Source organism: Hevea brasiliensis, chromosome 9 (genome assembly GCF_030052815.1).
Source record: "Hevea brasiliensis isolate MT/VB/25A 57/8 chromosome 9, ASM3005281v1, whole genome shotgun sequence".
Taxonomy (NCBI): domain Eukaryota; kingdom Viridiplantae; phylum Streptophyta; class Magnoliopsida; order Malpighiales; family Euphorbiaceae; genus Hevea; species Hevea brasiliensis.
In genome coordinates this window covers 4,107,034-4,134,580 of record NC_079501.1, presented here as the reverse complement: position 1 = coordinate 4,134,580, position 27,547 = coordinate 4,107,034, and the positions used below count along the sequence as shown (strand labels likewise).

At 36.4% G+C, this 27,547-nt stretch overlaps 3 protein-coding genes across 9 annotated transcripts; all 3 read left to right on the top strand.

Moving 5' to 3' along the window:
- Nucleotides 1-10: 10 nt before the first annotated feature.
- On the top strand, nt 11-3,819 carry LOC110632103 (protein KINESIN LIGHT CHAIN-RELATED 1). Its single transcript, XM_021780214.2, has 3 exons — nt 11-1,238; nt 1,878-2,786; nt 3,447-3,819. Exons 1-3 carry the CDS (start codon nt 643-645, stop codon nt 3,679-3,681), a joined length of 1,740 nt encoding a protein of 579 aa, XP_021635906.1. The 5' UTR covers nt 11-642; the 3' UTR covers nt 3,682-3,819.
- Nucleotides 3,820-7,105: 3,286 nt separating this feature from the next.
- Nucleotides 7,106-21,099, top strand: LOC110632123 (uncharacterized). 3 transcript variants are annotated; one of them, XR_009151109.1, is made up of 17 exons: nt 7,106-7,587; nt 7,962-10,661; nt 10,822-11,254; nt 11,579-11,807; nt 12,755-12,919; nt 13,303-13,575; nt 13,736-13,981; nt 14,459-14,851; nt 15,595-17,007; nt 17,165-17,221; nt 17,330-17,758; nt 18,485-18,708; nt 19,201-19,334; nt 19,679-19,948; nt 20,037-20,215; nt 20,331-20,701; nt 20,799-21,099. XR_009151109.1 is itself a non-coding variant. In XM_021780238.2 (16 exons), the coding sequence occupies exons 1-16, from the start codon at nt 7,197-7,199 to the stop codon at nt 20,433-20,435; spliced, it is 7,641 nt and encodes a 2,546-aa protein (XP_021635930.2). In that variant the 5' UTR covers nt 7,106-7,196; the 3' UTR covers nt 20,436-21,099. The 3 variants fall into 3 exon arrangements, 2 of the variants coding, with proteins under 2 accessions (XP_021635930.2, XP_021635931.2); XM_021780238.2 differs by having other exon boundaries at nt 20,331-21,099; XM_021780239.2 differs by having other exon boundaries at nt 7,406-7,587; nt 7,982-10,661; nt 20,331-21,099.
- A 1,135-nt stretch (nt 21,100-22,234) lies between these two features.
- On the top strand, nt 22,235-26,251 carry LOC110632116 (uncharacterized). Of its 5 annotated transcripts, none has more exons than XM_021780225.2 (3): nt 22,235-22,614; nt 24,255-25,170; nt 25,472-26,251. In XM_021780225.2, exons 2-3 carry the CDS (start codon nt 24,281-24,283, stop codon nt 25,950-25,952), a joined length of 1,371 nt encoding a protein of 456 aa, XP_021635917.2. In that variant the 5' UTR covers nt 22,235-22,614; nt 24,255-24,280; the 3' UTR covers nt 25,953-26,251. The 5 variants fall into 5 exon arrangements, with proteins under 5 accessions (XP_021635917.2, XP_021635918.2, XP_058008471.1 ...); XM_021780226.2 differs by having other exon boundaries at nt 22,247-22,614; nt 24,258-25,170; XM_021780229.2 differs by lacking the exon at nt 22,235-22,614 and adding an exon at nt 22,637-24,169 and having other exon boundaries at nt 24,258-25,170.
- Nucleotides 26,252-27,547: the final 1,296 nt, after the last annotated feature.

Genomic DNA, 27,547 nt, shown 5'->3' with positions numbered 1-27,547 from the left:
AAGGACGAAGCAAAGGCAGCGTTCTTATAAAAAACTAGAAAGCACAGAGCAGTATAGAAGAAGAGAGATCAAAAACAGAAAGCCCGACTGTGCGCATTAATGGATTTTGTATTGCTGTTTCTTCCCTTTTTCGTTCTAAAGTTCGTTATTAAATTAAAATACCCTAATTCCTTAATCATGAGAAGTCCCTTCCACGCAACCATCATTCGCCACTACCAACACCATCATCACCAATGATCGACTCCTCTCTGTAACCTCCTCCCTCCCCTATATTATAATTTCAGTTTCTTCTGCTCTATCTCCACGCTTCTATTTTATCTTCTTTTAATTATATATTTTGAGACTTGTATAAGCCTTTTTTTTATAATTTTCTATTTTAATTATGGCCAGTCCCTTCTTCACTGTGAATGTCAATTGTTAATTTCTTTTTCGTTCCAATTTTATAGAGTGTCCCGATAGGCAAACCCATTTGATTTCGCTTCTGCATTTATCCTGAACCCGTAATGCGGTCTGCAACCCTTATCTTCTAGTTTTCCTTCCAGCCCTCCAGAATATGGCGATTCTGACCCGTCCATTTTACAGAAGATAAACCTCTGGAACTGAATTGAGTTGTGGGTACTGGGTACAATTCAGATAGCAATAATGCCAGGTCTAGTCTCAGCACAGAACCCTGCCAATGCAAAGCCATTACACAGTTACTTCCGCGAAAACGACGTTAAAACGCCATCTCCGCTCCTAAAGCGAACCCCATCACCCTCCAAGTGCAACCCACGAGCCTTATCCTCCTACAAAACCCCTGAGAAGCTCCCCATCGACGAGCCCTCTCCCGACAACCCGGATCTGGGTCCATTTCTGTTAAAGCTCGCCCGGGACACCATTGTTTCGGGTGATAACCCGAATAAAGCCTTGGACTATGCGTCCCGTGCGTCCGTATCGTTTGAACGGTGTTCGGGTTCGGGTCTGGAGCTAACCATGAGCTTGCACGTCCTAGCCGCGATTTATTGCAGTTTGGGCCGGTTTGAGGAAGCGGTACCTGTTCTGGAGCGTTCCATTGAGGTTCTGGATAGTACTGACGGGTTGGATCATGCTTTGGCTAAGTTCACCGGGTATATGCAGCTTGGGGACACGTATTCTATGCTGGGGCAGCTGGATCGGTCCATTTCGTGTTACGAGTCGGGTTTGAAGATCCAGATTGAGGCTTTTGGGGTTTTGGATCCCAGAGTTGCTGAGACGTGCAGGTAATATATATATATATATATATATATATATATATATATATATATATATATATATTTTTTTTTTTTTTTTTTTCAGTTGGCCCTGCCCTGCTGGCCTTATTTAAATAAGCACAACTACCTAACTAAAGCTTTAGCTTCTATCAGTGGGATAATGGATCCGAATGTTTCTTGCATGATTGAATGGATTTGGCCTTTGCATTGGAATTTTTCGTGAAGATGGAGATCCTCTATTAAACTTGTTAATTATCTCATTTCAATTTAATTATAAAGTAAATTTTTTTCACCGAAGAGATGAGGATTTCGAACTTAACCATTATTTATAGTCAATGATAATGACATAAATTACAAACTAGAGCTGACCTTGTTTTTTATAACAGCAAAATTTCTGATAATAATACCTTTTTACATTAGAAATTGGTATTAACGTCTTCTCTGAAATCAGCCTGTTCAAATTTATTTATTTAGTTTTCAATTTTACAATCTGTTTTCTATTTTCTTCTTATACAATAATTATTATAAGTGTTTTAGGAAGGGTGCTGAAAGGTTAAACCTTCCTAGAAGAACCGCTGACTGTTAAAATGACAGGTATTTAGAAGAGGTTCACCTTCCTAGAAGAACCGCTGACTGTTAAAATGACAGGTATTTAGCAGAGGCCTATGTTCAAGCAATGCAGTTTGATGAGGCAGAAAAGCTCTGCAAGAAGATCCTTGAAATTCACCGGAATCATAGTCCACCAGCATCCCTTGAAGAGGCAATTGATCGCCGGCTTATGGCTCTTGTCTGTGAAGCAAAGGGAGACTATGAATCTGCCCTCGAGCAACTTGTCCTTGCTAGCATGGCAATGATTGCCACTGGTCAGGACAATGAGGTTGCTGCTATTGACATTTGCATTGGCAATATTTATGTGTCCCTTTGCCGATTTGACGAAGCAATTTTTTCCTACCAAAAAGCACTGACAGTCTTCAAATCTACCAAGGGTGACAATCATCCTACTGTAGCATCTGCCTTTATCCGCCTAGCAGATTTGTATTACAAGACAGGCAAGATAAGGGAGTCCAAATCCTACTGTGAGAATGCCTTGAGAATATATGCAAGACCAGCCCCTGAAACTGCAACTGAGGAGATTGCTGTTGGGTTGACAGAAATCTCAGCCATCTATGAATCTTTGAATGAACCTGAGGAGGCATTGAAGCTCTTGAACGAGGCAATGAAGTTGCTGGAAGACCGGCCTGGACAGCATAGCACAATTGCAGGAATAGAAGCACAGATGGGAGTGATGTTTTACATGGTTGGGAGGTATGGAGAAGCTCAAAGCTCTTTTGAGAGTAGTGTAGCAAAGCTTCGGGCCAGTGGGGATAGTAAATCAGCCTTCTTTGGAATTGTGTTGAACCAGCTGGGGTTGGCCAGTGTGCAACAGTACAAGATAGATAAGGCAGCTGAATTGTTTGAAGAAGCAAGGGAGATTTTAGAGCAGGAGTATGGCTCGTGTCACTTGGATACTCTTGGAGTGTATAGCAATCTTGCTGCAACCTATGATGCAATGGGGAGGTGGGATTTCTCTTATCTCGCGCTTATTCCAAAATTTTGTTTGGTTGTTTAACTCATATGTTTATTGTTTCTTGTTGATCCTTACTGTTGTCATTGTTTGGTATTAGCATCATGCCATTCATCACGAGAAGCCAGTGTTTGATATATCTTGTGCAAAATGGACAGTTATTTTGCAAGGGCTGATTTCAAAAAAAAAGAAAAAAAAAAGTGAAAACTTAAGTCTGTAAATCCACAACTACAAGAACAAATACCTTCCTTATTTAGCACAGCAGGTCTTCATATCCACCAGGGGATGTACTTTTCTGAACTTTTCAGGGTGTTCTTGGGTTTTCATTGAAATCTTGTGTTTTCTTGGAAAGTCATCAATTTGGCAATATTTGGACCTGTATGTAATTGCGGTGTTTCTCTTATGGCTCATTGTGAATCATTTATTTCCTTGTGTTGCATGTTGGAGATCTTAAAAACATTGTGTATTTGTTCATGTTATGTATTGTAGAAGAGCATTCAGCGACACAAGTTTCAGAGGGTTAACTAATTGCAGGATTATGCATGTATTGACTATATCATATAATTTGTTTGGTGTGCCCTTTAAGCAAAGGTTAATATTTTTTGTGGCTGAAGCATTTATCATGAACCTGAGAACTGTTGTACTTTTTACAGGGTAGGTGATGCAATTGAGATATTAGAGTACATACTCAAGGTAAGAGAAGAAAAGCTTGGAACGGCAAATCCTGATGTAGATGATGAGAAGAAAAGGCTAGCTGAGCTCTTAAAAGAAGCAGGAAGGGCTAGGATCAAGAAAGGAAAATCCCTTGAGAATCTCCTCGGTTCCAACTCTGAAAGGAGGAAGAAGGACGTTTCAAAGAGAAGATCTGGATTTGGTTTTAGAACTTGAATAAAACTCTCGTCAGGGTTTGCACTTGGTAATATATACAAGATGTAGCATAGATCAAATTCGGATCTTGATGTTTCTTGAGATTCCAATTTGTACTTTTTGTTTCTTCCCTTATAATATTCCTTTTCTATTTGAATACATTGCACATACTTAAAAGATATATAACAAAGAAAAATCTCAGATGTGTGTTGCTTGAACAATTTCTAGTATGTGCTGTGTCATAACAATGTCCTATTGCCAAGCAATTACCCATGATTGACCACCCCAGTTCTCCAGTTGCAATGCCTCTAATTTTTTTTTTTTTTTTAATAAATGAGTTTTGACTAACTTGCTTATGTTTGTCTCCATGAAAACCGCACGGAAACCCTAATAAAAAATTCTTAAAAAAAAAGCCCAGAAATTCCATGAACTAACCCAAATCCGCATACGAAACGTTAGTGGAAAAAAAAAATTCCGCCAGTATATATATATATATTAGTTTAACCACTAACTTTTAATTTTTAATTTAAAATATATTTTTTAACTTATAAATTAAATTAAAAATAAGTAATTAAGTATTTAATAAAATTATTTAAAAATAACTTTTAATAATTTAAATATTTAATTAGAAATATTTAAAAATAATTTAATTTATTAAAATTAATAAAAAAATATATAATTAATATGGGTGGCTAGGAGCTTCCAAACTTGAGTCATAATAATACTCATGCAGTGTCGAAATACAACAAGCCACTATGGCCAAATAAATCTTGAGACTTTGTTCTTTTGTATTATGATACGGAACGAGATTAAAAAGACCATAGTAATGGTTCAATGAACTAGCACTTTTTAATATATAGGATCCCCTAAGAGTAGCAAATGTAAAGTATACTCATACCTTAGTAGATGATTATATGAATAAGATATAATTTTTTTATTTTCAGGAGAGGAAAAAATTTAGAAAGCCATAAAATAAAAAAGCTGAAGTATTATTTCTTAGTAAGTCTTACCACAAATGAAACTAAAGCTCCCTTTATATAAGAAAAGAGCTGAAACTATTACAACTATTTTTACATGAATACATGTCTATCTAATAGTTAGGTAAATATATCCAATAAGATAAGAACTAGTTAGGTAAGCACAGACTCATACCTAACTAAGTCATACATGAAGACAAATAACTTATCTGATTAAAATTAATTATACAGATGCATATTTTTTTAGCTTGAGGGGGACAGTCTGCTATCAATTTACATGGAGTTCTGACTTGGACTTAGATTATTATTATAATAGTCTGAGTCATCATAATCATATTTATTGTCATATAGGATTTTATACCATGGACTATTTTCCTGTTCAGGAACAGATGCACTCTTGATGTCTTTCTCTTCTTCTGCTTCGGTTGGGTCTTGAGAATCTTGCCAAATTGGATTAACATAATCAGGAAAAAAATTTGAAACTTTTTCTGGTTGGGCATTTGGACTGATTGAGGTGAAAGTTGCTATCTGGGCCTTGGGCTTGTAGTTGTTAATTTCGCCTAAGTAATTTCTTTTCGCAGTGCAAGGCTCTGTCCTGTCTTGACAGTTTTGGAATAGGTCTTCCATTCATAGAATTGGTTTTGAGTCCATAACAATCTTGTTGAATTTCTGAAAAAAAAAAAAGCCTATGTAAAATGAACAGAGAGCAGGCTGCTATGGCTTCTGATGGAGGCTTGAAGCAAAGATTATGATTCCCACTGACAGTCCTTAAGTTTTTTTGCCACAATGAAGTAGGGGCAAACTATTCAAGGAAGCACCATATTAGGCTCTGTTGATTTTCTATGCCTCCAAGGAAATTGTAGAGCCCTAGGGTATGAACTTCAAAAGCGATGGCATGCAGAGTGACCGTGCACCATAAAAAATAAATTTCCTCATAGAGCAAATTTTCTTGGAGGTCTATACAAAAGTTGGTGAGGAATGGAGCATCTAGACAAAATATAAAGTGTGTCTCTTGCTTTTGTCTAACAATATTTGCAAGCTTTTAGAAATAAAAGAGGTGATTGTTTACAAATATATTGATTGGCGGAATGTTATTAATGCATTGCATCCCAGTGGAAAACTTTACAGTGCTGGAATTAAAAATGAAGGAGTTTTAAAGCTGGAGGGCTTGGCCATGAAGATGAGAGGGATTGAGTGAAGAGAAATAAGAAGTTGGATAGAAAGTGGTCGGGTGAGGAGATCAGGAATTAAGTTGAGGTCTACTTTTATATTATGGACAGTAAACTCATATTTGAAAAATCAATTTTTTAATCTCAAGATATGTGATTTAGGAAGACTCTTATTTTTAAAATATAGTACATTGGGAGAGGATGAATTATCCATGATGATCAGAAAATAGTGCCCTATGAGATGAAATTCATTTTTTTTTTTTATTTTCAGAATTTCTTTGTAGACTGTATGATAATATTTTTCAGAGTCTTTAAACTGTCCGCTAGCATGACCACAGAAATGTAAGATCCTTTATCCTATGTGAAGGATCCTTAAGGGGGGTGAATTCTGTGTGATTTTCTTTAATTTTTGTACAATTGTTGTTTGTGTAGTGCTCAAAGAAGGGGCCTATTTTTTCAGCATTTTTGACAGGAGGAAAATATATCTAGACACATGCAGAATAAAGTCTCTTAGATAGTTGACAATTCCAATAAACTGTTAGATTTATTTTTTAGTCAGATCATTATCTGGAAACTTTAATAACTCTTAAACAATGTGTGGTTCAGGATAGTATTTTCCATTTTCAAATTGCATTAATAGAAATTCAATATTGGTTCGAGCCAAGTGACTATTTTTTTTAAATAACATGATCTCATACATCTACACTAAAGCTTGGAACTGAGCAGAAATTTCTTATGGGCTGAGATATCTTTTGAATTGTGGTAAAATATTTTAAAAAACCTTTTATATTTTATCATAATGGGCAAAATTTGAAGCTCTTGAGTTGATACATGTCAAAATCAATCAACAAGTCCTTATTAAAAAGGTTTATGCCGATTACCGTTGTACATATAATACAGTTAGAGAAAAATTACATTTCAATTGATTTTTTTTTGTAATAAGATCAGTCATGGATACCTTTTCATTTACTGTATGAAAGTATTCTGAACGAGTAATCCAAACTTTTTCAGGAAGAACAGTGGGGTTCATCATACTCTTATGAGTACTAATATCAATGAATCCAATGACAAAAATAGATTGTTTATATTTTGATGAAAGAATATGAATAATTATTAATATTTTTAAAATTTATTAAAATAATATAATTTTTTATTTAATTTAAAATAAATAAATATATCATTATTTATAACTTTTACTTATAAATTAAATTAAATAGTAATTTATTTTTAATATTCAACTTATAAATAGGTTTTAACTTATAATTCAAATTTAATTTACAAATAGAATCAAATGCTAATTTCCTTGCAGCCTTTTTTTTCTAGTAGGGTTAACAGCTAAAACAAAACTCTAATTTCCCGTTGGCGCTCACTGGCTCCACAGCCAAAGCAAATGTCGGAAACAATCTCTTCTTGCCAACACTCAACCTCCACCATCGACCCCGCTGATCATCTCCCTCTTTCTATCCTTAGATCCGACACCATCCCACCAGCGCCAACCCGATCCGGAGCCACTATCGACTGGCTACCGGAATTTGCTGGTTACGCATGGATCGCTTATGGAGCCTCTTCCCTTTTGGTGATTTCTCACTTCCCATCCCCTCTTTCCTCCGACGAATTTCTGATCGGCCCCATTCTCCGGCAAGTTTTCGAGCTCTCCGGCGACCATTCATCTGCTGTCACTGCCGTTTCTTGGTCCCCAGTAACGCCGTCGATAGGAGAGCTTGCTGCTGCGTCAGACAACTGCATCTATGTGTTCTCACATGATTCCGGAAGCTCCAAAGGTAATAATAAAGTTAGAGTTACTGTTATGTGCTTTACTCGAAGTCAGTGGCCACATTTAGAGAAACTAAATACGTGATATTTGATTGAAGAAAAGAATTGCTAATGATAAAGAATTGTATAGACATGATTTAGCTTAATTCATTGACTTTCAGAGGGAACAGAGAGTGCAAAAATGATTTAAACAGTTGAATGGGAAAACAGAGAGAAGCCTGAAGCCCTAATTCTTGGATAAAATTCTGTAAATTTGTTGGTTTAAAGATAATAGTATACACTATAGTCGTTCCTTGTCATCCTTGATCAGATAATGGGTCGTTTCTATATTTTAAAAATTGTTGGATATCTCAAAATTCAATTTTCTTTCACTCATATTCAGGTTCATTTTGTTGGAGCCAGAATGCAGTGCTTTTACAGTCTACAAAGGTGGAAGCAATCAAATGGACTGGCTCTGGGGACGGGATACTTGCTGGTGGAATCGATGTGATTTTGTGGAGAAGGAGAAACAGGTCATGGGAAATAGCTTGGAAGTTTAAGAGAGATGAGCCTCAAAATCTGGTTTCTGCAACCTGGTCAATTGAGGGACCATCAGCAACTGCTGCCTATCCAAGTAAATTGCATATTAAAGGACCTAGCAGTGCAAGCAAATGTGTGCTAGTATGTTATGGGGACAGCATATCTGAATATGAAAAATTTGAGCTTCGTCATCCTCAGCCTGTCTTTATGCTTCAGTGGAGGCCACTAACAGCAAGACCATCACAAAGAGATGCAAAATATTTTCCAAGGAACATGTTATTAACTTGCTGCCTAGATGGAACGGCAAGGCTATGGACTGAGGTAGACAATGGAAAGGTTAGAAAGTTTGGCAAGGAAAATAATGATCGCAAAACATCTAGGAAATTCTTTTGTGTTGCTGCTGTAATTGAGATTAACCAGGTGTTGAATGGAAATTTGGGCACGGATATATTTTTGAACTGGGCAATAGAAAGCGGGGGTATATATAGAACTGGAGAAGACACTAATCAGATCTTCTCCACTGAAAGGTATGGACATGACAGGGTTGGCAGATGTGAGTGGTTCATTGGGTTTGGTCCAGGAACTGTAATTACTTTTTGGGCCATTCATTGTCTTGATGATGTCTCGCCCATGAGGTTTCCTCGTGTTACACTGTGGAAGAGACAAGAACTGCAGGACCTTGAAGGGGGACATCTTCATGGAGCTGATTTTTCAAAATTTAACGATTCTTTACTTCTTAATAAGGTCATTATCTTGAGGAACTGCTTGTCTGGTCCACCTGAAATATGCTCTTTGGTTCATTTATTACCTTGTAATTCCTTGGTTTGGTCTCTGTTACATACCCAAAGATTTGGTGATATTGAGAACACATTATTTAACAATTCAAGGGTATATAAGTACTTATCATACTCAGCTCGTGGTGTTCTAAATGGGGGACATACTGGAAAAATCTTAGAAGTTGCTATGCATCCTTATATTTATGAACTTGAATTGGCTGCTTCTTTGGACTCTAATGGGTTGGTTCTATTTTGGTCTGTTTCAACCATTTCGAACTGCAATTTGGACTTTTCTACATTTATTCCGACATGGAAACTTTGTGGAAAATTTGTAACTAATGATTCATGTTCCAAGTATACAAGCTTGAAGTGGGCACCTTCTGTGTTGGATGAAGACTGTGTACTTCTTATGGGCCATGTTGGAGGAATAGATTGCTTTCTAGTTAGGATTTCTCAAATTGAAGGAGAAGAAGACATAGTATGTCACTTTATATGCACCATACCTCTAACAGGTCATGGTCCTTATGAGGATGGTGTCCTCAACATCTTTGCAATACCCCTTCCTTCTACCTGTGACAAGACATTTGAGTACAATAAATTTATGCTTTTGGGGGTATGGATGAAAAGCTTTCAAGCTCTATCATGGGAAGTCACTTTACATTCCTATGACTTACCAGCGACTTCCTGTGAATGTAATTTTGATGATCAAAACAGCCCTATGTTCACATGGAAATTTGAAAATACTTTTGCCAATAAAAGATACTGTCTTGGTGTTAACCCTTGCTCCTCTCAGTTTCCAGAGCCTTACTCTCATGACCAGATTACTAGTTTTTCTGTTGTAGGTCCAGGTAATTTGATTCCTATGCATGAAAAACTAGGATTTGACAGAGGTAGTTGCTGCTGTGTTCCTGCCTATATTATGGCTACTGGCTTCTCTGATGGTAGCTTGAAACTGTGGAGAAGTAACTCTTCTAAATTGCGAACTCCTCACTCTCAGATACTATGGGAACTTGTTGGTAAATTTGTTGCACATCAAGGCCCTGTTAATGCTATATGTTTGACTGACTGTGGTCAGAAGATTGCAACTATCTCTGTGGCGAGTAAAATAGATGGCACTAGCATTCTTCATATTTGGGACAGCATAAACCTTATAGGAGCTGGATGTTTTGTGTTAGAGGATATATTATCCATTGATGGAGATGTTGTGGCTTTAAATTGGTTAGCTTTAGGTAATGGTCGGTTATTTCTTGGGGTTTGCACACAGAATAATTTGCAGGTATATGCTCAGAAGTGTTCTGGTGGTCAGACATTGGTGAAGCTTGGAAAATCTTTGAACCTGCACAATTGGACTTGTATTGCAGTTACTCATACTTTCCCTGCTATTCATGACTTGCTTTGGGGCCCGCAGGCTGCAGCTGTTATTGTTCATGATAACTACTTTAGTATTTTTAGTCAGTGGTTGTTCCTTGTAGATGATGAACAACTGGCCAAACGCCATTCAAATTTTATTAGGGTGGATGGTGAAGTTGGAAAAGATAAAGGCATTCTTTCATCTATATTCACTGATTTGGATATCAGTATTGGTGATCTCACGAAATCATCACTTCCCATAAAGATTAATGATAAAATTGATTGCCAATCAAGCAGTTTGTTTGTACCTAAGGCTCAGCTAAAACATGGTTCATGTCACATGCTTGGTTTTTGGAGCCTGGTAGAAATAGCAGAGAAGTTAAGGAGAACTTTACCTGTTTATCATCCTGAGGCTCTCCTTATGAATTTATATTCAGGTACTTTAGGATAGTAATTTACTTGTTCTGGGCAATGCTCATTTTCAAGTTTTGTAAGATTAAGCTTAAATATTACCTGTCTATTTGAGTGTGCTTTTTCTGTGCCCCTTATGTAACCAATGACGTATCACTTATTCCTTGTCTTTTCCAATGTGTTTAGGCAATTGGAAACGTGCATATGTATCTTTGAGGCATCTTGTTGAATTTCTTACTTCTGGTCATGCTTCTGAGAAAAAGTGTAGTTCTGGAAAGAAATGCCATATTGCTCCACAGATTCCTTTGTCGAACTATTTTGAAAAACTTACGTTGAAAGATTCAATGGATGAGGAATTTCAATGGAGTGCTGATGCAAGATTACCTACTTCATCTTCACAGTTTTTTGTGCATGACACCATGTCCAGTGACTCCAATCATTTATTTACTTCATCTACAACATCTGAGCTTTGTGGTTTTGTGGAGCCTCTTGAGAAGATGTATGAGTTAGCAGCTTTAACTAATATTGAGAAGTTGCAAATTCTTGCTATTATAGATCTTCTTACTGAAATTCAGCACTCTTCTTCTGCCTATGACAATCTTGATGAACCTGGCCGAAGGTACCTCTGAATTTGGTTGGTTAACTACTTTAGATGTTGCTTCTTTTTTCGTTGCTTCTTTTTTCTTGGGATTTTGGTGGCAATGGTCGGTATGGTTCTTGGGTTCAAATCTTTATTGGAGTTAACATACCAATAGCATGTGATGTTTAAGCATCAATGCCGAAGAGAATGCAAAATGTTAATGATCCATTGCAAGTGCTTATACTAATTTTGAGCTCTTGTAAAATGATGCTGGCTTTTTTATTCATGTTATTTCTAAAGCTGTTGGCAATTTTGTAATTAATTATTTCTGATACCGATCCCCTTTCTTTTGTATCTTTCAAGGTTTTGGGTTGCTTTAAGGTTTCAACAGTTACAGTTTTGTCGAGGCTTTGGTAGGTCATCATCAGTGGAAGAATTGGTAGTTGACACTAGGCTAATGAGTTGGGCCTTCCACTCTGAGTGTCAGGAAACTTTGATTAGTTCTTTTCTTCCAAATGAACCAACATGGAAAGAAATGCAGACTCTTGGAGTTGGATTTTGGTTTACCAATGTTGCACAACTACGCACAAGGGTAATACTTTGACATATTATTATCTTCATTTTCCATTTTAGGAGAACAACTTTTCTCAATGTTCATTTGTAAGAGAAGGTTCTATCCTGTTTCTATTGTAGCATTTCTTGGTCCATGATATTGGTTATGGCAATTGGAACTAGCTACAATAAAGCATGTAAACCATCAAAATTCAAAATGCCTTGTCAGCCTTAAATCTCTCAAAAGTAACTGGAAGTGTAGATGATGTTTTTCCGGACGCTAATGGACAATTTCTTAATAGTCTATTTTTTCCAAATTAATCTGAAAGCTTTTTTTTGCTAATTGAAATCAAATTAAGTTGGACACCAACTATTGCAATACCATGGTGGTAGAGATTTATTACATCATGCAACTGGACTGAACTATGCAGTTATAGTGATGTAAGACACCAACCAGACTACTAATGTTTTTATGGTTGGAAAATTTCACGCAATTGATGAATTTTAAGGTTCAAATTTGATGAAGGGCATTTTATGGTTAAGAAATTGAATTAGATTTCATTAGAGGGAGAAAAGAGAGGAAAAAAGAGTGGCTGTGAACAGTACCTGAAGTATTCAATGTTTGTGTGTGTATTAAATGGAAAAATGTTGTCCTTCATGGGATAAACCCCCTTTTGAATATGCGAAAAATGGATATTTTGACTGCATATTCTTCAGGTGCACTATACTTTTGAACAGCCACTGTTGCTAATAAATCTTTTTTTGATTAAGCAACTGCTTTAATTTTTCTGGACCATTTTGTGCTTGGAAGGAAATTTTCTGCTTCTGGAAGATATTAATTGGGAACTGTAATGATTGAATTATGTACTCATATCCTCAATCTTTTGCCTTTAATTATGACAATTTCTGATGGACAGTTTCTGGACCCAAGCTCCTTGTTTTTAATTTTTTTTTCCTTGAATACTTTTACTGGTTGGTGTACTGTAGGTGGAGAAATTAGCAAGAAAGCAGTATCTAAGAAACAGAGATCCTAAAGATTGTGCCCTCTTATACATTGCATTGAATAGACTTCAAGTCTTGGCTGGTCTTTTTAAAATCAGTAAAGATGAAAAGGACAAACTCTTGGTGGGATTTCTTTCTCGCAATTTTCAGGTATGTCATATGTGCAAAGTTATAGGCTTCAAAGCTCGTTATGTACTTACCGAAATCATTAATAATTAGTTGTGAATGGGGAAAAAAAAACATCATCAAACAATTTTTTTTTGGAAAAGGGTTTATGTCACCAACTTCTTGTTATCGGTTGTTGCCTTAGCATGAGAATTTGGATATACAAACTGGCTGTCTGTCTCCACCTATATTCGAGTTGTAAAGACACAACTATTCCCAAATGGATATACACTTCCCCAGTTGCAAGTTTGGTTTTTCCTTTCAAAGTCTCAGTTTATGGCCCATTGATTCTTTTTGGTTTCTGTGTGCATTTCACTTCATTGCCATTGGAAAAAGGTCATCAATTTTTTATTTAATTATTGCTACAGGAGGAGAAAAATAAAGCAGCTGCTTTAAAAAATGCTTATGTCTTAATGGGAAGACATCAACTGGAGCTAGCTATTGCTTTCTTTCTACTTGGAGGTGATAATTATTCTGCAATCACTGTCTGTGCAAAGAATCTTGGGGATGAACAACTTGCATTAATAATTTGCCGGCTTGTTGAGGGTCATGGTGGGCCATTACAACATCACTTGATCACAAAGTTTATACTTCCAGCTGCAACTGAGAGAGGCGATTACTGGCTTGCAAGCCTGCTTGAGGTTTCTGAATTGTGAATATTTGACCTCTGAACTCTCTCTCTCTCTCTCTCTCTCTCTCTTCCTTTTTTATGTTCCTGAAAGGCATTCTCACGTATAATTGCATGCATGACATCTAATTTTTCAGATTTGTAATTTAACAGAAACTTGTTTTGGTTTGCAGTGGGAGCTGGGCAATTGCTTGCAGTCTTTTCTATGCATGGTTGGTTTCCAAACTAGTTCTGTGATTGACAAATATGCTATTTCATCCAATCACACTGCTTTTATGGACCCCCATATTGGTCTACATTGCCTCAAATTAGCAACCAAAAGTTGCATGAGAAATGCCATAGGGGAGCAAAATGCTGCAACTCTCAGTAGGTGGGCAACTTTTATGGCGGCAACTGCCTTCAACAGAAGTGGGCTTCCTGTAAGTTTCCTTTACATTTCGTTTTGTGGACAGTATATGTCAAATTAAATATCACCAAATGGATCCCCAGAAAACCCTAAAATTTCTGGATGGGGTTTTACAGCCAGGTCGACCATTAGAGTCTTCAGGGAGCTTTCAAACATTAATTGAATTGATACATATCTAGAACAGCTTTAAGAGCTAGGAAGTTTGTGCCTCCAAAAGGCTGCCAGATGCTAATTAAAGTCATACAATTATAATAGCTGCAGCCTAAAGTTTGAATGATTCTTTGTGTGCTCATGCATCTATTTCGCAATGTTTCTAACAGAACATATGATTAATGTTTGAGCTTGAAGCTTTGGAGTCTTTCAATCTTTTATAAATATTCTTGAATTTTCTTTTGTTGTTATGAAAGGCTTTTTATGTACATGATTGCATGTGCAAATATATTTCATTGTGCTTCTAATTATAAATGTGATTGATATTTCTTATTTTCAGCTTGAAGCTTTAGAGTGCCTCTCATCTTCCTCCAGCATTTCTGGGGGTACGGATCAAGGGAGTATATTAGATGTTGATCATACTCTAATTCTACGCGGAATTTTAAAGCCATCTGCTAGTGATTCCCTTAATTGGTTGTCAGACAGTGTAGCTTTGCATCTGGAGTCCTGTGCTAAATTAGATTTGGCTCTTCAGTATTTCTCAAAGTTGATGGTGGAGCATCCTAGTTGGCCTGACTCTATCTTAGGATCTGTTCAACTGTCTACATGCTTCAGGGATTGTGAGGTTCATCAATACGAAGAATTACAAAAAAATTTTCGAGACAAGTTGTATACAGGACTTACAAAGTTTGAGCAGAAGTTTTCAGTGGCTTCTTCTCACCTAATCAAAATGGTAAGTACTTTTATGGACTATAGTGCTCAGTGACAGAGCCAGAAATTTGTGCTGGGGGTGTCTTCGCGGGAGGGGGGGGGGTGTGGGGGGTATGGGGGGTGTGAGGAACGGTTAAAGTATTTTTCCCCCTTAAAAAGTTAGACAAATGGGAGAAGTTTTTCCCCCTAAAAAAGTTAGACAAATGGGAGAAGTTATCTTACTAATAGATGCTATATCCTTATATTGCAAAAATTGATAAATTTAGAGGCTTGAAGAAATGAAGAATTCTCCAAATGTTACTGGGACCTAGAAAATTCTGAGGGGTTTTGTACTTGTAGACAAGAAAATAGAATAAGAAAGAACTAGAGAGACCAATGTTGTGTTTGGGAGAGGGGGAAGAAATGGGACTGTGGGGCCCACATCTTAAGAAACAAAATTGTGGACCCCACAGCCCATTTTCTCTCCTCCTCCCTCTCCTGCGCGCCCCCCCACCCCCTTTCTCTCTCCCTCCCCAACGTAGCACAAGTGTGAGATGGTGAATTAACATGAAAATTGGGGGCATTCTTTATTATCATATTATTATATGGGTGTGGTCAGGTCAAAAATTTTGAGGGGGGAGGGGATGTGTAATATGGAGTAAGGGAGCACCCCTTCCCCCCAGTTCTTCTATTGATAATGCTGTTACTTTGTTGTTAACCTCAGCTTGTACTTTCCAACTATTGTTATCCAATAGCGAATAATTTTTGTTTACTTCTGTTTTACAGATTTTGGTCTGGTTGTGCAATAATGGATTACTGTTTATTGGATATGATATATTACTTGGCTATGCTTCTCTAGATCACTCAGATGAGAGCCATTCTGTTGGCAAATTAGTCCTGTATCGTGTTCTACATAAGCCACTTTTGAAATCTATAGAAGATATTTCCCTTTTACTTTCACGGTTTATTGTCTCCTGTAATATAACTTGCCTACAACCAAAATCATTTTATATTGACAATGATGTGTCTGGTGAAGTTAGATCCACATGGTCCGATACTCAGGCACATTACTTTCAAGGTATCATGCGAATGTTGTGGAGTTTAAGAAGTGCTATGAGGATAATTTGTGGCTTCTTATCTGAGGATGTGACTGCAAGGACCCTTGTTATCCTTGATTTATATGAATTCTATGTACATTTTGCATCTGCTTGGCTTCAGCGAAATTTGAAAGGTCTTTTGTTGATGGTGCAACCGCTCTTGATTACATGCACCAATGGGCATATCCCATATGAAGTAGATATGGAAAATCTCAAGAACATCCTTTACCATATAGCAGAGTTGTTGGCTAGCGATTTGTCTGTGGATGATGCAGGATCAGGGCATGGGACTACAAAAAATCACCCATGTAATTTAAATAGAGAAACAATGCGCTCATTTTCAGAAGATGAGAAATGGCATATTATAGGGGCTTGTTTGTGGCAGCACATGTCCAGATTAATGAAACATAAGCTGCATTTGCTATCCATTAATGTTGAAGATAGTTGCTTCTCTGGAGCATCCCATAGCAAAGTTACTTCCTGGGCATCTAGTTCAATGAATTTTCGATCTGATAACAGCATAGCAGAACAAATTGTATCACTCTCATTGATATTATCTAAGGTACTGAAGACCACACTCATACATCTTTCATCTTATCATATAAAAGTATTCGGCTCATTCCTGCTACTGAAAGTAGAGAATAGATTGCCCATGCCAACTCTTGCATGGATACGAGAATCTAATCCGTCTCAAGCCGAAGTCCTCTATCAGGATGCAAGTGCAGACATAATGAACAGCAAAGATGAATTATCAACTTTTGACATATTATGGGACACCTGTGCTGACCCTAACCTAATAATAGAAGGTTTTGCACAAGAAAATATAAACTGGTTACAATTTGTCAATCATGGATCCTCTGAAGACTGGAGTGGTTTATATAAGAGCATCAGAGAGGACTACGAAACCAAGGAAGTTCTAGATCAGGAAGTGAGGTTAGGAAATAATCCTTCCAGTGATGAAGTTGAATCATCTGCTAAGGGTTTATTTAAGAATGGCCGAGCTTTTCTAACTTCATGGCAGAAGGACTCAACTATTGCCAGGGAGGTGCCACATTTCCAAACTGCTAAAGAAATCTATAAGAGAGACGGAGAGCTGTTGGAGGTAATTCTTCTGCCTCATATTTTATCCATCCTATATGGATGGCCTTTCTAAAAGACTCCCATTCATTTCAATGAATTTTATTATTAGATTCCAAAAGTGAATGTCATCAAAGACTTCCAATATATTTGACAGTTCTTGATTCTTTAACTTTGAGCAGGCACTCTGTATTAACTCTGTCTGCGAAAGGCAAGCTGCAATTTCTAGCAACAGAAAGGTTAATCTCAAAATATGATTTTCTGCTTTTTTCTGAAAATATCGTTCATGTTACTAGATTATAGCTTCAAACTTCTGTCAATCTAATGTTGAATTTCATCTCGTATAGGGCATAATTTTCTTTAGTTGGGAAGATGGGATTCCTTTTGGAGATCAATCAGAATATATCTGGTCTGATGCTGATTGGCCACCAAATGGTTGGGCAGGTGCTGAATCAACTCCAGTTCCAACTTGTGTTTCTCCTGGTGTTGGTCTTGGGAGCAAGAAAGGGGCACACCTTGGGTTGGGTGGGGCAACCCTTGGCATGGGTTCTTTAGCAAGACCAAGGAGAGACTTGACAGGCGGTGGAGCATTTGGTATTCCAGGTTATGCTGGTATTGGTGCCTCTGGCTTAGGTTGGGAAGTACAGGAGGATTTTGAGGAGTTTGTTGACCCACCAGCTACCTTGGAAAATATAAGTACAAGGGCTTTCTGTAGTCACCCCTCAAGACCCTTTTTTCTGGTTGGATCCAGCAATACTCACATTTACTTGTGGGAGGTATGAGACTTTGACCATGAGAAGATTGATATTGTTTATTAATAGTGTTGCACATATAAAAAGCTTCTATATGGCAGTTGCATCCGTTTTCTTCCAGAGGTTTTATCTTTATATCATTTTTCTACTCAATGGAGCAGAGACAAACTCTTTCTATTTCTTCTCTGAAAATTTTAAAAAAAAATTGTAAAAAAACTTTTTTTTTTTTTAATTTAATTCAACCTGGTTGTTTATCAAATGGTTCTTCATAGTATGGAGAAGTTTTTGTTTATTCTGGCTTACACTGGTAAAATGATGTTGATGACTTCATCCATGTGTCAAATGAATTAAAAGGGATTAAAAAAAAAAGGAGATAACACTGTATTCACTTGTTGAAACAGTATTTGATTTGTTAAATGCATCCATCATCTCAAGATTCATTGCTAAAGTGCACGAAGAACTGGAATGATGCAGTTGAGCAGTATACACATGGGAAGTAATTTCTCATTTTTCACTTGCTGACACTGCTATTTTAACAAACCATGACATTAGCATTTATGAAAGGCTCAAGCACTAAAAACAAGTGCCGATTTGAGAGCCTCAAAAGTCCCTTTAAATGAAAAACAATCAATGAACATTTGATGTTTGAATCATGCTCAGCCAAGAAGATTGTGAATGTTGTTTGTATCTCTTGCTGCCAGTTGTCAATATACTAGGCATGCTGATAACATGTAATGTTACAATGAGCAGTTTGGTAAGGACAAAGCCACTGCAACTTATGGTGTGCTCCCTGCTGCAAATGTTCCTCCGCCATATGCCCTTGCATCAATATCAGCTTTGCAGTTTGATCACTGTGGACACAGGTTTGCTACAGCTGCATTAGATGGAACTGTATGCACATGGCAGCTTGAGGTTGGAGGAAGAAGCAACATCCGCCCAACAGAATCATCTCTCTGCTTTAATGGCCATGCATCGTATGTATTCTCTTCTTTCTACTCTACAGGGCAATTTAGATTATTTTTATCCTTTTCTGGATTTGTGAAAAGTGTAGTAGTTGTTGGTACTGGTTTAAAATTCTGCCTGGTAAAGAAGATACTTCGGTTCTACAAAAAATTGATGGAAAGAAACATCCTTAGAACTCTGTTGAGTGTGTTTCCTATGGGACTTATGTTTTCTTCCTTTAGTTCCATGATGGATTGATTTTGTACTTGTCACAAAAAGGGGAGAAGAATGTCAACCAAAGGTTAGATTTTACAACCATGGTGGTTAAAATGAATGCATGTATGGGTGATTAGTGTACTCTGCATATATACAATTGGAATCTTCATATTGTTAAAGTTGTTACATACATCTTCACATTGTTAAAGTTGTTACATACACTGCGTAGTGGTTAATATTAGTGCATTTGTGAAAGTTGTAGCATACTTGCATACGATATATAGTGATTAATATTAGTGCATTTGTAGGGATGTTGCATATGTTACCTCAAGTGGATCAGTTGTTGCTGCTGCTGGATATAGCTCCAATGGTGTTAATGTAGTTGTCTGGGATACGTTGGCTCCTCCCACAACTTCACGAGCTTCAATTGTTCGTCATGAAGGTTTTGTTCTTCTAATTCTTAAACTGCATTAGCTGAAATTGCATGCACGATTGTATTATTCTGCCTTATGGATTTCGCAAGATGATTATGCACTAAACGTGGCATGCAATTTTCAGTTGATGTTATAGACTTTGTTTAAGCAAAAATTAGCATGAGTTGGTATGCTGATCTCACAATGACCAAGAGTCATGAGGTCATGCAAATTAACTAACCAAAGCGGCATTATTGATAAAGATTAACGTGTTGACTATTTGTGATCTCAATTGTGCTTGTGTAATTGTGCATTAAGTTACTAGATACTCCTCCATCTGTAATAACACCAACCTTTGTGCATGTGTGTGAAGGTGGTGCTCGCTCCATTTCAGTGTTTGATCACGACATTGGAAGTGGTTCCATATCTCCCCTTATTGTAACTGGTGGTAGAGGTGGTGATGTTGGACTTCATGACTTTCGGTACATAGCAACTGGAAGGACTAAAAGGCATAGGCATTTTGATAATGGTGATGGAAGAAGCAATATGCCTTCTAATATGGACTTGCAAGCAGGGGTTGGTAAGAAAGTAGGTGACCAGAATCAGAACGGGATGCTTTGGTACATACCAAAGGCTCACTTGGGTATGTATATGTTTGGCTTAGAGAATGGTAACTGCATGTGTTTTTAATTTATGCATCTAACAACTTTAAGTGAATAATCTGAGTACAGGAAGTGTCACCAAAATATCCACCATCCCTCATACCAGCTTATTCTTAACTGGAAGCAAAGATGGAGATGTTAAACTTTGGGATGCCAAAGCGGCCAAACTGGTTTATCATTGGCCCAAGTTGCATGAAAGGCGCACCTTTTTGCAACCGAGCTCACGTGGTTTTGGCGGAGTTGTTAGGGTAACAATTTCTACTTAGTTTTTTTTTGTGGAGAATAAGAATTTGTTTCATTTCATTTGGGAATTATTTTTAGGTGTGTCTGTGGCTGAACCATTATCACATTGAATTATGGCAGGCTGCAGTAACAGACATACAAGTTGTTTCTCATGGTTTTCTTACTTGTGGTGGAGATGGCTTGGTAAAGTTGGTTCAGCTTAAAGATAACCTGTTTGAGAAATAATGAAGTTACTAAGAAGCTCATGAATCGGACTCCCCAGTGGTAGCTTGATGCAATTTTCCCATCAGAGACTTTGTTGTTTATCATCAACAATCTGTCATATTTGATCAGTTATAAATCTGGAACTTACATGAATTTCAATGACAGACGAATTTGGGTCATGTTATTAGATCCTTCTCTCGTCTGGTCATGGGGTGCAAGCGATTCAGAACACTGGTGAAGTCCAATGGCTGCAACCCTGATATTCTTTTTCACACATAATTCATCAGGTATCTTATTGAATTCGTTGCAAAGTCCAGCGTTTCTGAACAGGATGAAATCAGTCACATTGATTGACCTTTGCGGTTGGATCGTTGATGTGTCTAGGAATTTTCATTTGGCCATCAGTTTCTGCTTGGAGGGGTTCTTTGAGATTGGCAAAGAATCAGTGCCCAGACAATCATCATTGTATATATTTTGACGTCAGCTATTTTCTGCGTGATGTTAAAAACAGCAGAATCCGTTTGCAATTGTTTTTTTATTTCTGTTTTATATATTTTCCTTTTTTTTATATTATTTTCGATTTGCATTTGTAGTTTGGAAGCAGTGGAATTTTTTCTTTTTCCCTGCCGAAAGTAAACACAATATAAAGATATATATTTTTATGAGAGAATGTTATTTTAATGTATTCTAAGAGTGTTTTTATAATCTTTTTATTTTTCAAGACCGTGCTACAAAATCTCAATTTAAACTAAGAATTATTATTATTATTATTATTGATTGTATCATTTTTAGAATAATATATTTTTAAATTTTATATAATTTTTTTTCCCAAGCTGCTAGTAAATGGTAAATTTGAACCAAGTGCATGGGTCTATTTTATCGCCAATATTCCCATTTGTCTTTGATATAAGGCGAATCTTTCCGCTTTGAGATGGACCAACTGGTTCAATACAGAACCAAGTAATTCGTCAGCACTGAGATTTTGGTTGTAGTAGTACCTGATTCAATGCGGATAAAGAAAACCATAGACGCGTACACAATCTTAAAATTGAATACTGATGAGATTTGGAATTTAAAAGAGTTTGACAAACTATTAGCAAATGGGTTTCAAAATTGCATTATTTTCAGTGAATTCAGGTATCGCAGAAAAGGCAGATTACTAAATGGATCATGGGCGCTAGGAAAATCTTCGCTGCTTGCAATGCAAGGTTGACCGCCAAGTCCCATCTACTCTACAGACTTTTGTTAATAAAAAAGGTCAAAAAATACTGCAATAATTTGGCCCAACTTTTTTCAATTTTCTGGCCTCTCACCTGAATGCTTCTTTTGTTGGAGGTATAAAGAGGGTATCTCATCAACCACCAAGTGCACGTGGACATCGCCGCTTTTATTTTTGTGACCTGACCACCGTCTGTGAAAAATACCATGGGCACACACTGGATATTCGGAACCCTTATGGGCAACGCTTATCCTGGTTAAAAATCAGATCTTCCAATTGATAATTAGATTGATCAACCACCAGACGAAATGAGATAATCCAATGGGCATGTAGACATTGAGGATTTTTAATTTGTCTACATGATGGGTCCACTACAGGTGATGCTGATTTTCGTCCTCATTTGGTATTTTCCTACGTGGCCTAACACAAAATGGTTCGGCAACCCCAATAAAAGCTGGGAAGTCTTTTCTCTCAATGAGGCGGGCCCCAACCCCCAACGTTGTTTCACTCATCACTTGCCACGTGCGCAAATCTGTAAAAGAGGGAAATGGCTATAATAACACTGCAATTTTACTCTTTGTTTCAACTAATACCAAAAAATGTACGAACGTGAAGCACACCGCTGACACGCCAAACCAAGGGGTCCTTAATACGCTGTCGTTTAAACTGTCAACCCGTTTGCGCTGACTGTGGCCTCCTGGCTGTGCAAACTGCAAAGCGAGTGAGCCACAAAAGAAAAACCAGGGCTAAAGCTTGACGAACAAAACAAGTCTCTCTCTCTTGAATGTATCTCTTGTGAGAGTCTTATTTTTGTTATTTTAATTTTTACCTCTCCTAGAAGTCTAGAACCGAAACGGTTTCGTTTCATGCTGAAAGAAAATAGATATTGCTTTCAAGAAATTCAATCAGATCTGTACAATACAAATAACTAGTTATCCATCTGTCCATTTTTGCACGGATTCAATACATATCCTCTTTTTGGTTCGTACTCTCTCTTCTCTTCTCCTCTCCTCTCCTTGCCTTTTCTTTCTTTTCTTTTTTTCTGATTTTTTTTTGTCATATAGAGATTGAATTCTGTTTTATCTATTTGCTTCTGCTTTATGTGATCATTTTGGCTTTTGATCGTTTCTGATTTGTTATGCAGCCCTATGTTGGTGTTTTTGCTTTAATTATTTGCTTAATTTATTTGTTGATTATTGCAGGATTTTTCTAGTTCTTATCTTTCAAGTTTGAAATTTCTTCACTGGTTGCAAATTTGTGGTCTGATTCACAGGATTTTATAATCTAATGCCGAGGAGACACTGATATCAGAAGTTTAGTTATCATGTTTGTGCTTATTTGTATTTATGTTTTGACTGTAGTTGTTAATGAACTTCTATTACTTTTTTTTTTTATACTTGATCCGCTTATCACTGTGCTTTTTGTACAATCTTGTTTCATTTCCTTGTAAACTTAAAGCCAGTTTGCTTGTAAAGGTTGTTTTCCAGGGAAGCTACCATTTTGTTGTCTTATGCCTGTTAAAGCGATGTTTTTGTGGTAAATTTTAAGGGTCGCAGGCATTTATTATTAAAGTTGCATCTCATAACAATCTCTCAATTTAACTGGTTATTCATTGGTTAATGTTTTGGAAAAAGTACCATAACTTCCAAAAGTAAATTTGATTTGCCTTTATAGAACGATGCACGAGAAGATGTTAAATGCTAAGTTGCAAACAAAAATGTGCTTTTGGTTTTTATTACTTAGGCATTTGCTTATGGGTCTTTCACAGTAAGATGATCTTGCAAAGTATAATTCTGTGTGTTTATTGTTGGATGTTGTTGAATCATTTTTGGCTTTTTTTGGCATTTATAACTTGTTCCTGTGATCAAGTTTTTTTATCTATACTATATATATTAATAATTTATTTGTAATTATCTTAATCTTGTGAAGAAGATTTAGATTATTTAGTCTTCATTGTTTGATTGATTGATCACATAAAAAGTTCTAGCAATCTTTGTTTTTGTTTAATTAAAGTAATCTTCATTCAGTCTTGCTTACGACTTTACATTGTAATTTTGTTGAGAATTTTTGAATACTCTACCAGTTTGTCCTACTTGCTTCATCCTTGGTGGATTTTTTTGTGGAGTTTTTCAAGTTTCCTTTCTTAATTAGTATACAAACTAATTTTAACATTGATTTGTATGTAAGCATAATTAAACACTTGCTATTCCTAAGTTCTTCCCCAGTTTTTTCCTTCTTGAATGCTATCATGTTTCTATATATAAAACTAGTTATTCATATTTTAGAACTTCAAAATGCAAATTCCTTGTGGTATAATCAGTAGTTTGAAATTTGTCATAAACAAAAAGTTCAAGCCTAGCTTCCACTATGCTGAAAAGATTTTTTTTTTTGACAAATTTCACATGATCAAATTCTAGGACTGCATATTCCCTGAATCTCTGTGAGCTTTACGTTCTTTCTTAGTCTCATTGACTGTTAGGGCTTAAAGTTTTCATCATTTATTCCGACTCATGTTCATGCTGACAAGGCAACCAAGGTTTACTTTTATCTCATTTAAGAACAAGCTTAACAGTCTATCCTTGGATGCCGATTCAATGCTAACCACAGTTTCTTATGCACAGAAGATGTGTTAGAACAAAGAAGAGTGATGGCAGTAGCAGAAGCGAGGGCTGTGTGGCAAAGAACAGCTAATCGTTGTTTTGTCCAAGAAGATGCCAAAAGGGCTCCCAAGTTAGCTTGCTGCCAATCATCATCTTCATCATCAAAACAGGTTGATGGGGTACCAACAAATGCAGCAGACATACCAGATAATCCTGCTGTAGGTTTCATGCCTCTCCCCAGGAACTCCTCATATTCCAACCTTTCCCCTGATACAAGATGGTGGCTTCAGCTGCAACCTAGCTATGGGTACCAAAAAGGTTTGACATGTGATCAGTTAAATGCCTTGGAGGCTGAGATGGAAAGCCTGAGAGCTGAAATTGTAAACTCACCCTCTAAACTTGGTGATGTTCTCCCACATGATGACAGACACAGCACATGTTTAGACGGCAACATGAATAGTGAATCTTCCTTTGATGCACATTGTAGGATCTCTGCTGATAGAATGATTAATGATCCTGAAGTTAATAATCAAGAGGCAAATACTCTATATGATAAGAATGACCTAGAATTTATTGAACTTAAGGACACAAGAGAGAACTTCAAATGGATGGATATGGATCCAATTGAATGTCCCCAAAAAAGCAATGAGTATTGTTTTGATCCAGAATCACCTTGGATTGGGGGTGCGAAGAATGTGCCATGGTGGCGTACAACAGATAAAGATGACTTGGCCTCTTTGGTTGCACAGAAGTCTCTTGACTACATTGAGAATTGTGACCTTCCCCCACCTCAAAAGCTGTGTGTTAGGAGATATCCATGTGGCCGTCCTGTATCTTCTGATCAGGTGCATGACTGTCCCAATTCTGAAACCATGAAAGGAAGACAGAAGACTGCAATTGAAGGGCAGTTACAAAGCAGTTCTGAAAAGCTTTTCAGGTAACTCTTTAGATTATATCTTCTGGTGGCCTTTGTGTTTGAATAGGTCCCCCTGATATCTCAAAGATGCATGACTCTGCCAGGCTTAATACGCTCAGTGCTATAAATTTTCATCAGAATATTCCATTTCCTGCTAGTTTCTCGTATGGTCACTAATATTGCTGAATTCACTCTAATGTGAATCTAATGGAATATTTTTTATTCATGCATATATACCTGAGTAGGGATCTGTATATATTCATGCACATGATGATCAAATACCTAATCATAATCTCTGTTGGACCTGCCATCTTAAATGTAGTTATACCGCATCTCATAAAGATACAACAGAAATTGGACAACTTCCTCAGGGTGATCCGTCTAAGGCTCAGCTCCTGGAAGCACTCCGTCATTCTCAAACACGAGCCAGGGAAGCTGAAAAGGTGGCAAGGCAGGCCTGTGCTGAAAAGGAACACGTCATTAAGCTGTTCTTTAGACAAGCCTCACAGCTTTTTGCCTATAAGCAATGGTTCCAGTTGCTGCAGCTTGAAACCCTTTATTACCAGGTGAAGAATGGTGGCCAGCCAATGTCCACTCTATTCCCTGTAGTTCTTCCATGGATGCCTCGCAAAGGCAGGAAACTTCAAAAGAGCTGGCAAAAGTCCACAAGGAGCAAACGAGGCAAGCTTGGCCGACCAAGTCATGACATTAGCAAGTATGCTGTTGCATTTGCGCTGGGGTTGAGTCTTGTTGGTGCTGGCTTGCTCCTGGGATGGACTGTAGGGTGGATGTTGCCTTTGTGAGTTTCAGCAAAATTTCCTACTTACTAAAATTTATTTGAGGGAAACTGGTTGGATTAAATCTTAGATGTGTTAGTTTTTTTTTGTATATTCTGCTTTGTTTGCGTACCTGGTGTACAACTGATTTAGGGGTTGGGGTAATGTGAATATGGTGGGGTAGATGTTCTGTCAATGGAAAATCTCATCAAATGTCCCTTTTTGATTATCTGTACATTTGATTTAAATCTTATTTTCAGTGTCTATGCAGGAAATCCTCAAGGCATTGTAAATTTGGGAAATAGACACTGCCTTGCTTTTGATAATTGTCACTTTTCTACTGATGTTTTGGCCTAGTATGCGTTTGAGTCGATCGGTTTAGTTTAAAATAAGAATATGGTTGATCTAATTCAAGGTCGAAACTGGTTGAAATGGGATTGATCAAAGTCAACCTTGAATCAGTGTCTGAATCGATGGATGTGGTTTAGTTAGTTTTAAGTCAAAATCATATTATTTTTCTTTTTGAAGAAAAATCAAATGTTGAATTGGATTAAAATTGGAACTTGAATCAAGAGGGCCATACGATCTTGTTCTAGTCTGCTTGAATCAGAACTACTAGATTCGGAATATGTCTGGTTGCTACACTTAGAGCTGTGGAATCAATCGGTTTTATTTCAAATGGAATTGAAAAAATCGAATTAATAGAAATAGAAATTGTAATAATTGAATTCAGCTAACTAAAAATTTTTGGTTTGGTTCAATATGACATTCTCTTCTCAATCAATGATTAAGATTTACAGGGGAAAAAATCCAAATTAAATGACCAATTTCCTGAAGAAGAAAAAAAAAAAAGGAAAAGTATCACAAATAAATGAATAATTATAGTAAAATCGAATCAAAATAAAAAAAAGACAATAATTAATATTATAATTTGTTATTTTTCTTTTCCATGCGTTTTCTCCAAAATTAAATAGAAAAAAAAAATAAAAAAAAAATTCATAGCCAAACAGAAAACCAAGACAAATTCAATTGAGGATATGAATTTGTTAAGAACGTGATTAGTGATGATTGACGGCGGGTGAAGGAGATGTGCATTCAGATGATCAAATCAAATAAAAATTTTAATTAACTAAAATTTTAACTGATTCTAAAGTGCTAATCAAATCAAACCGAAATTAAAAAATAATTAAATTTAACTAAAATTAAAAATATTCAGGTATTTATTGATTATAATTAAATTAATACTTTTTTTATTTTTTATATTATTAATTAATAAAATAATAATATAAATATGTTTATAATTATTTTTATTTATAAAATAATAAATAAGATTTATTTTTAGTAAAAGCTATAAATTAAATATTATTAATGCATTATAATTAATATATTAATTAACAAAAATTTAATTATTACAATTAATTTAATCATTATTAAATTAAAAATAACTGAACTAGAAATAGAAAATGTTAAAAATTATAAATCAATAATCAAATTGAATAAACATATTTTTATTAAAATAATAAAATTTATCGATTTAATTCGATTATTAATTATATGATTTAAAGTTAATAAATGGGATAGAGTTATGATTGGTGTTCAAAGAAAACGGAAATTGGCTCTAG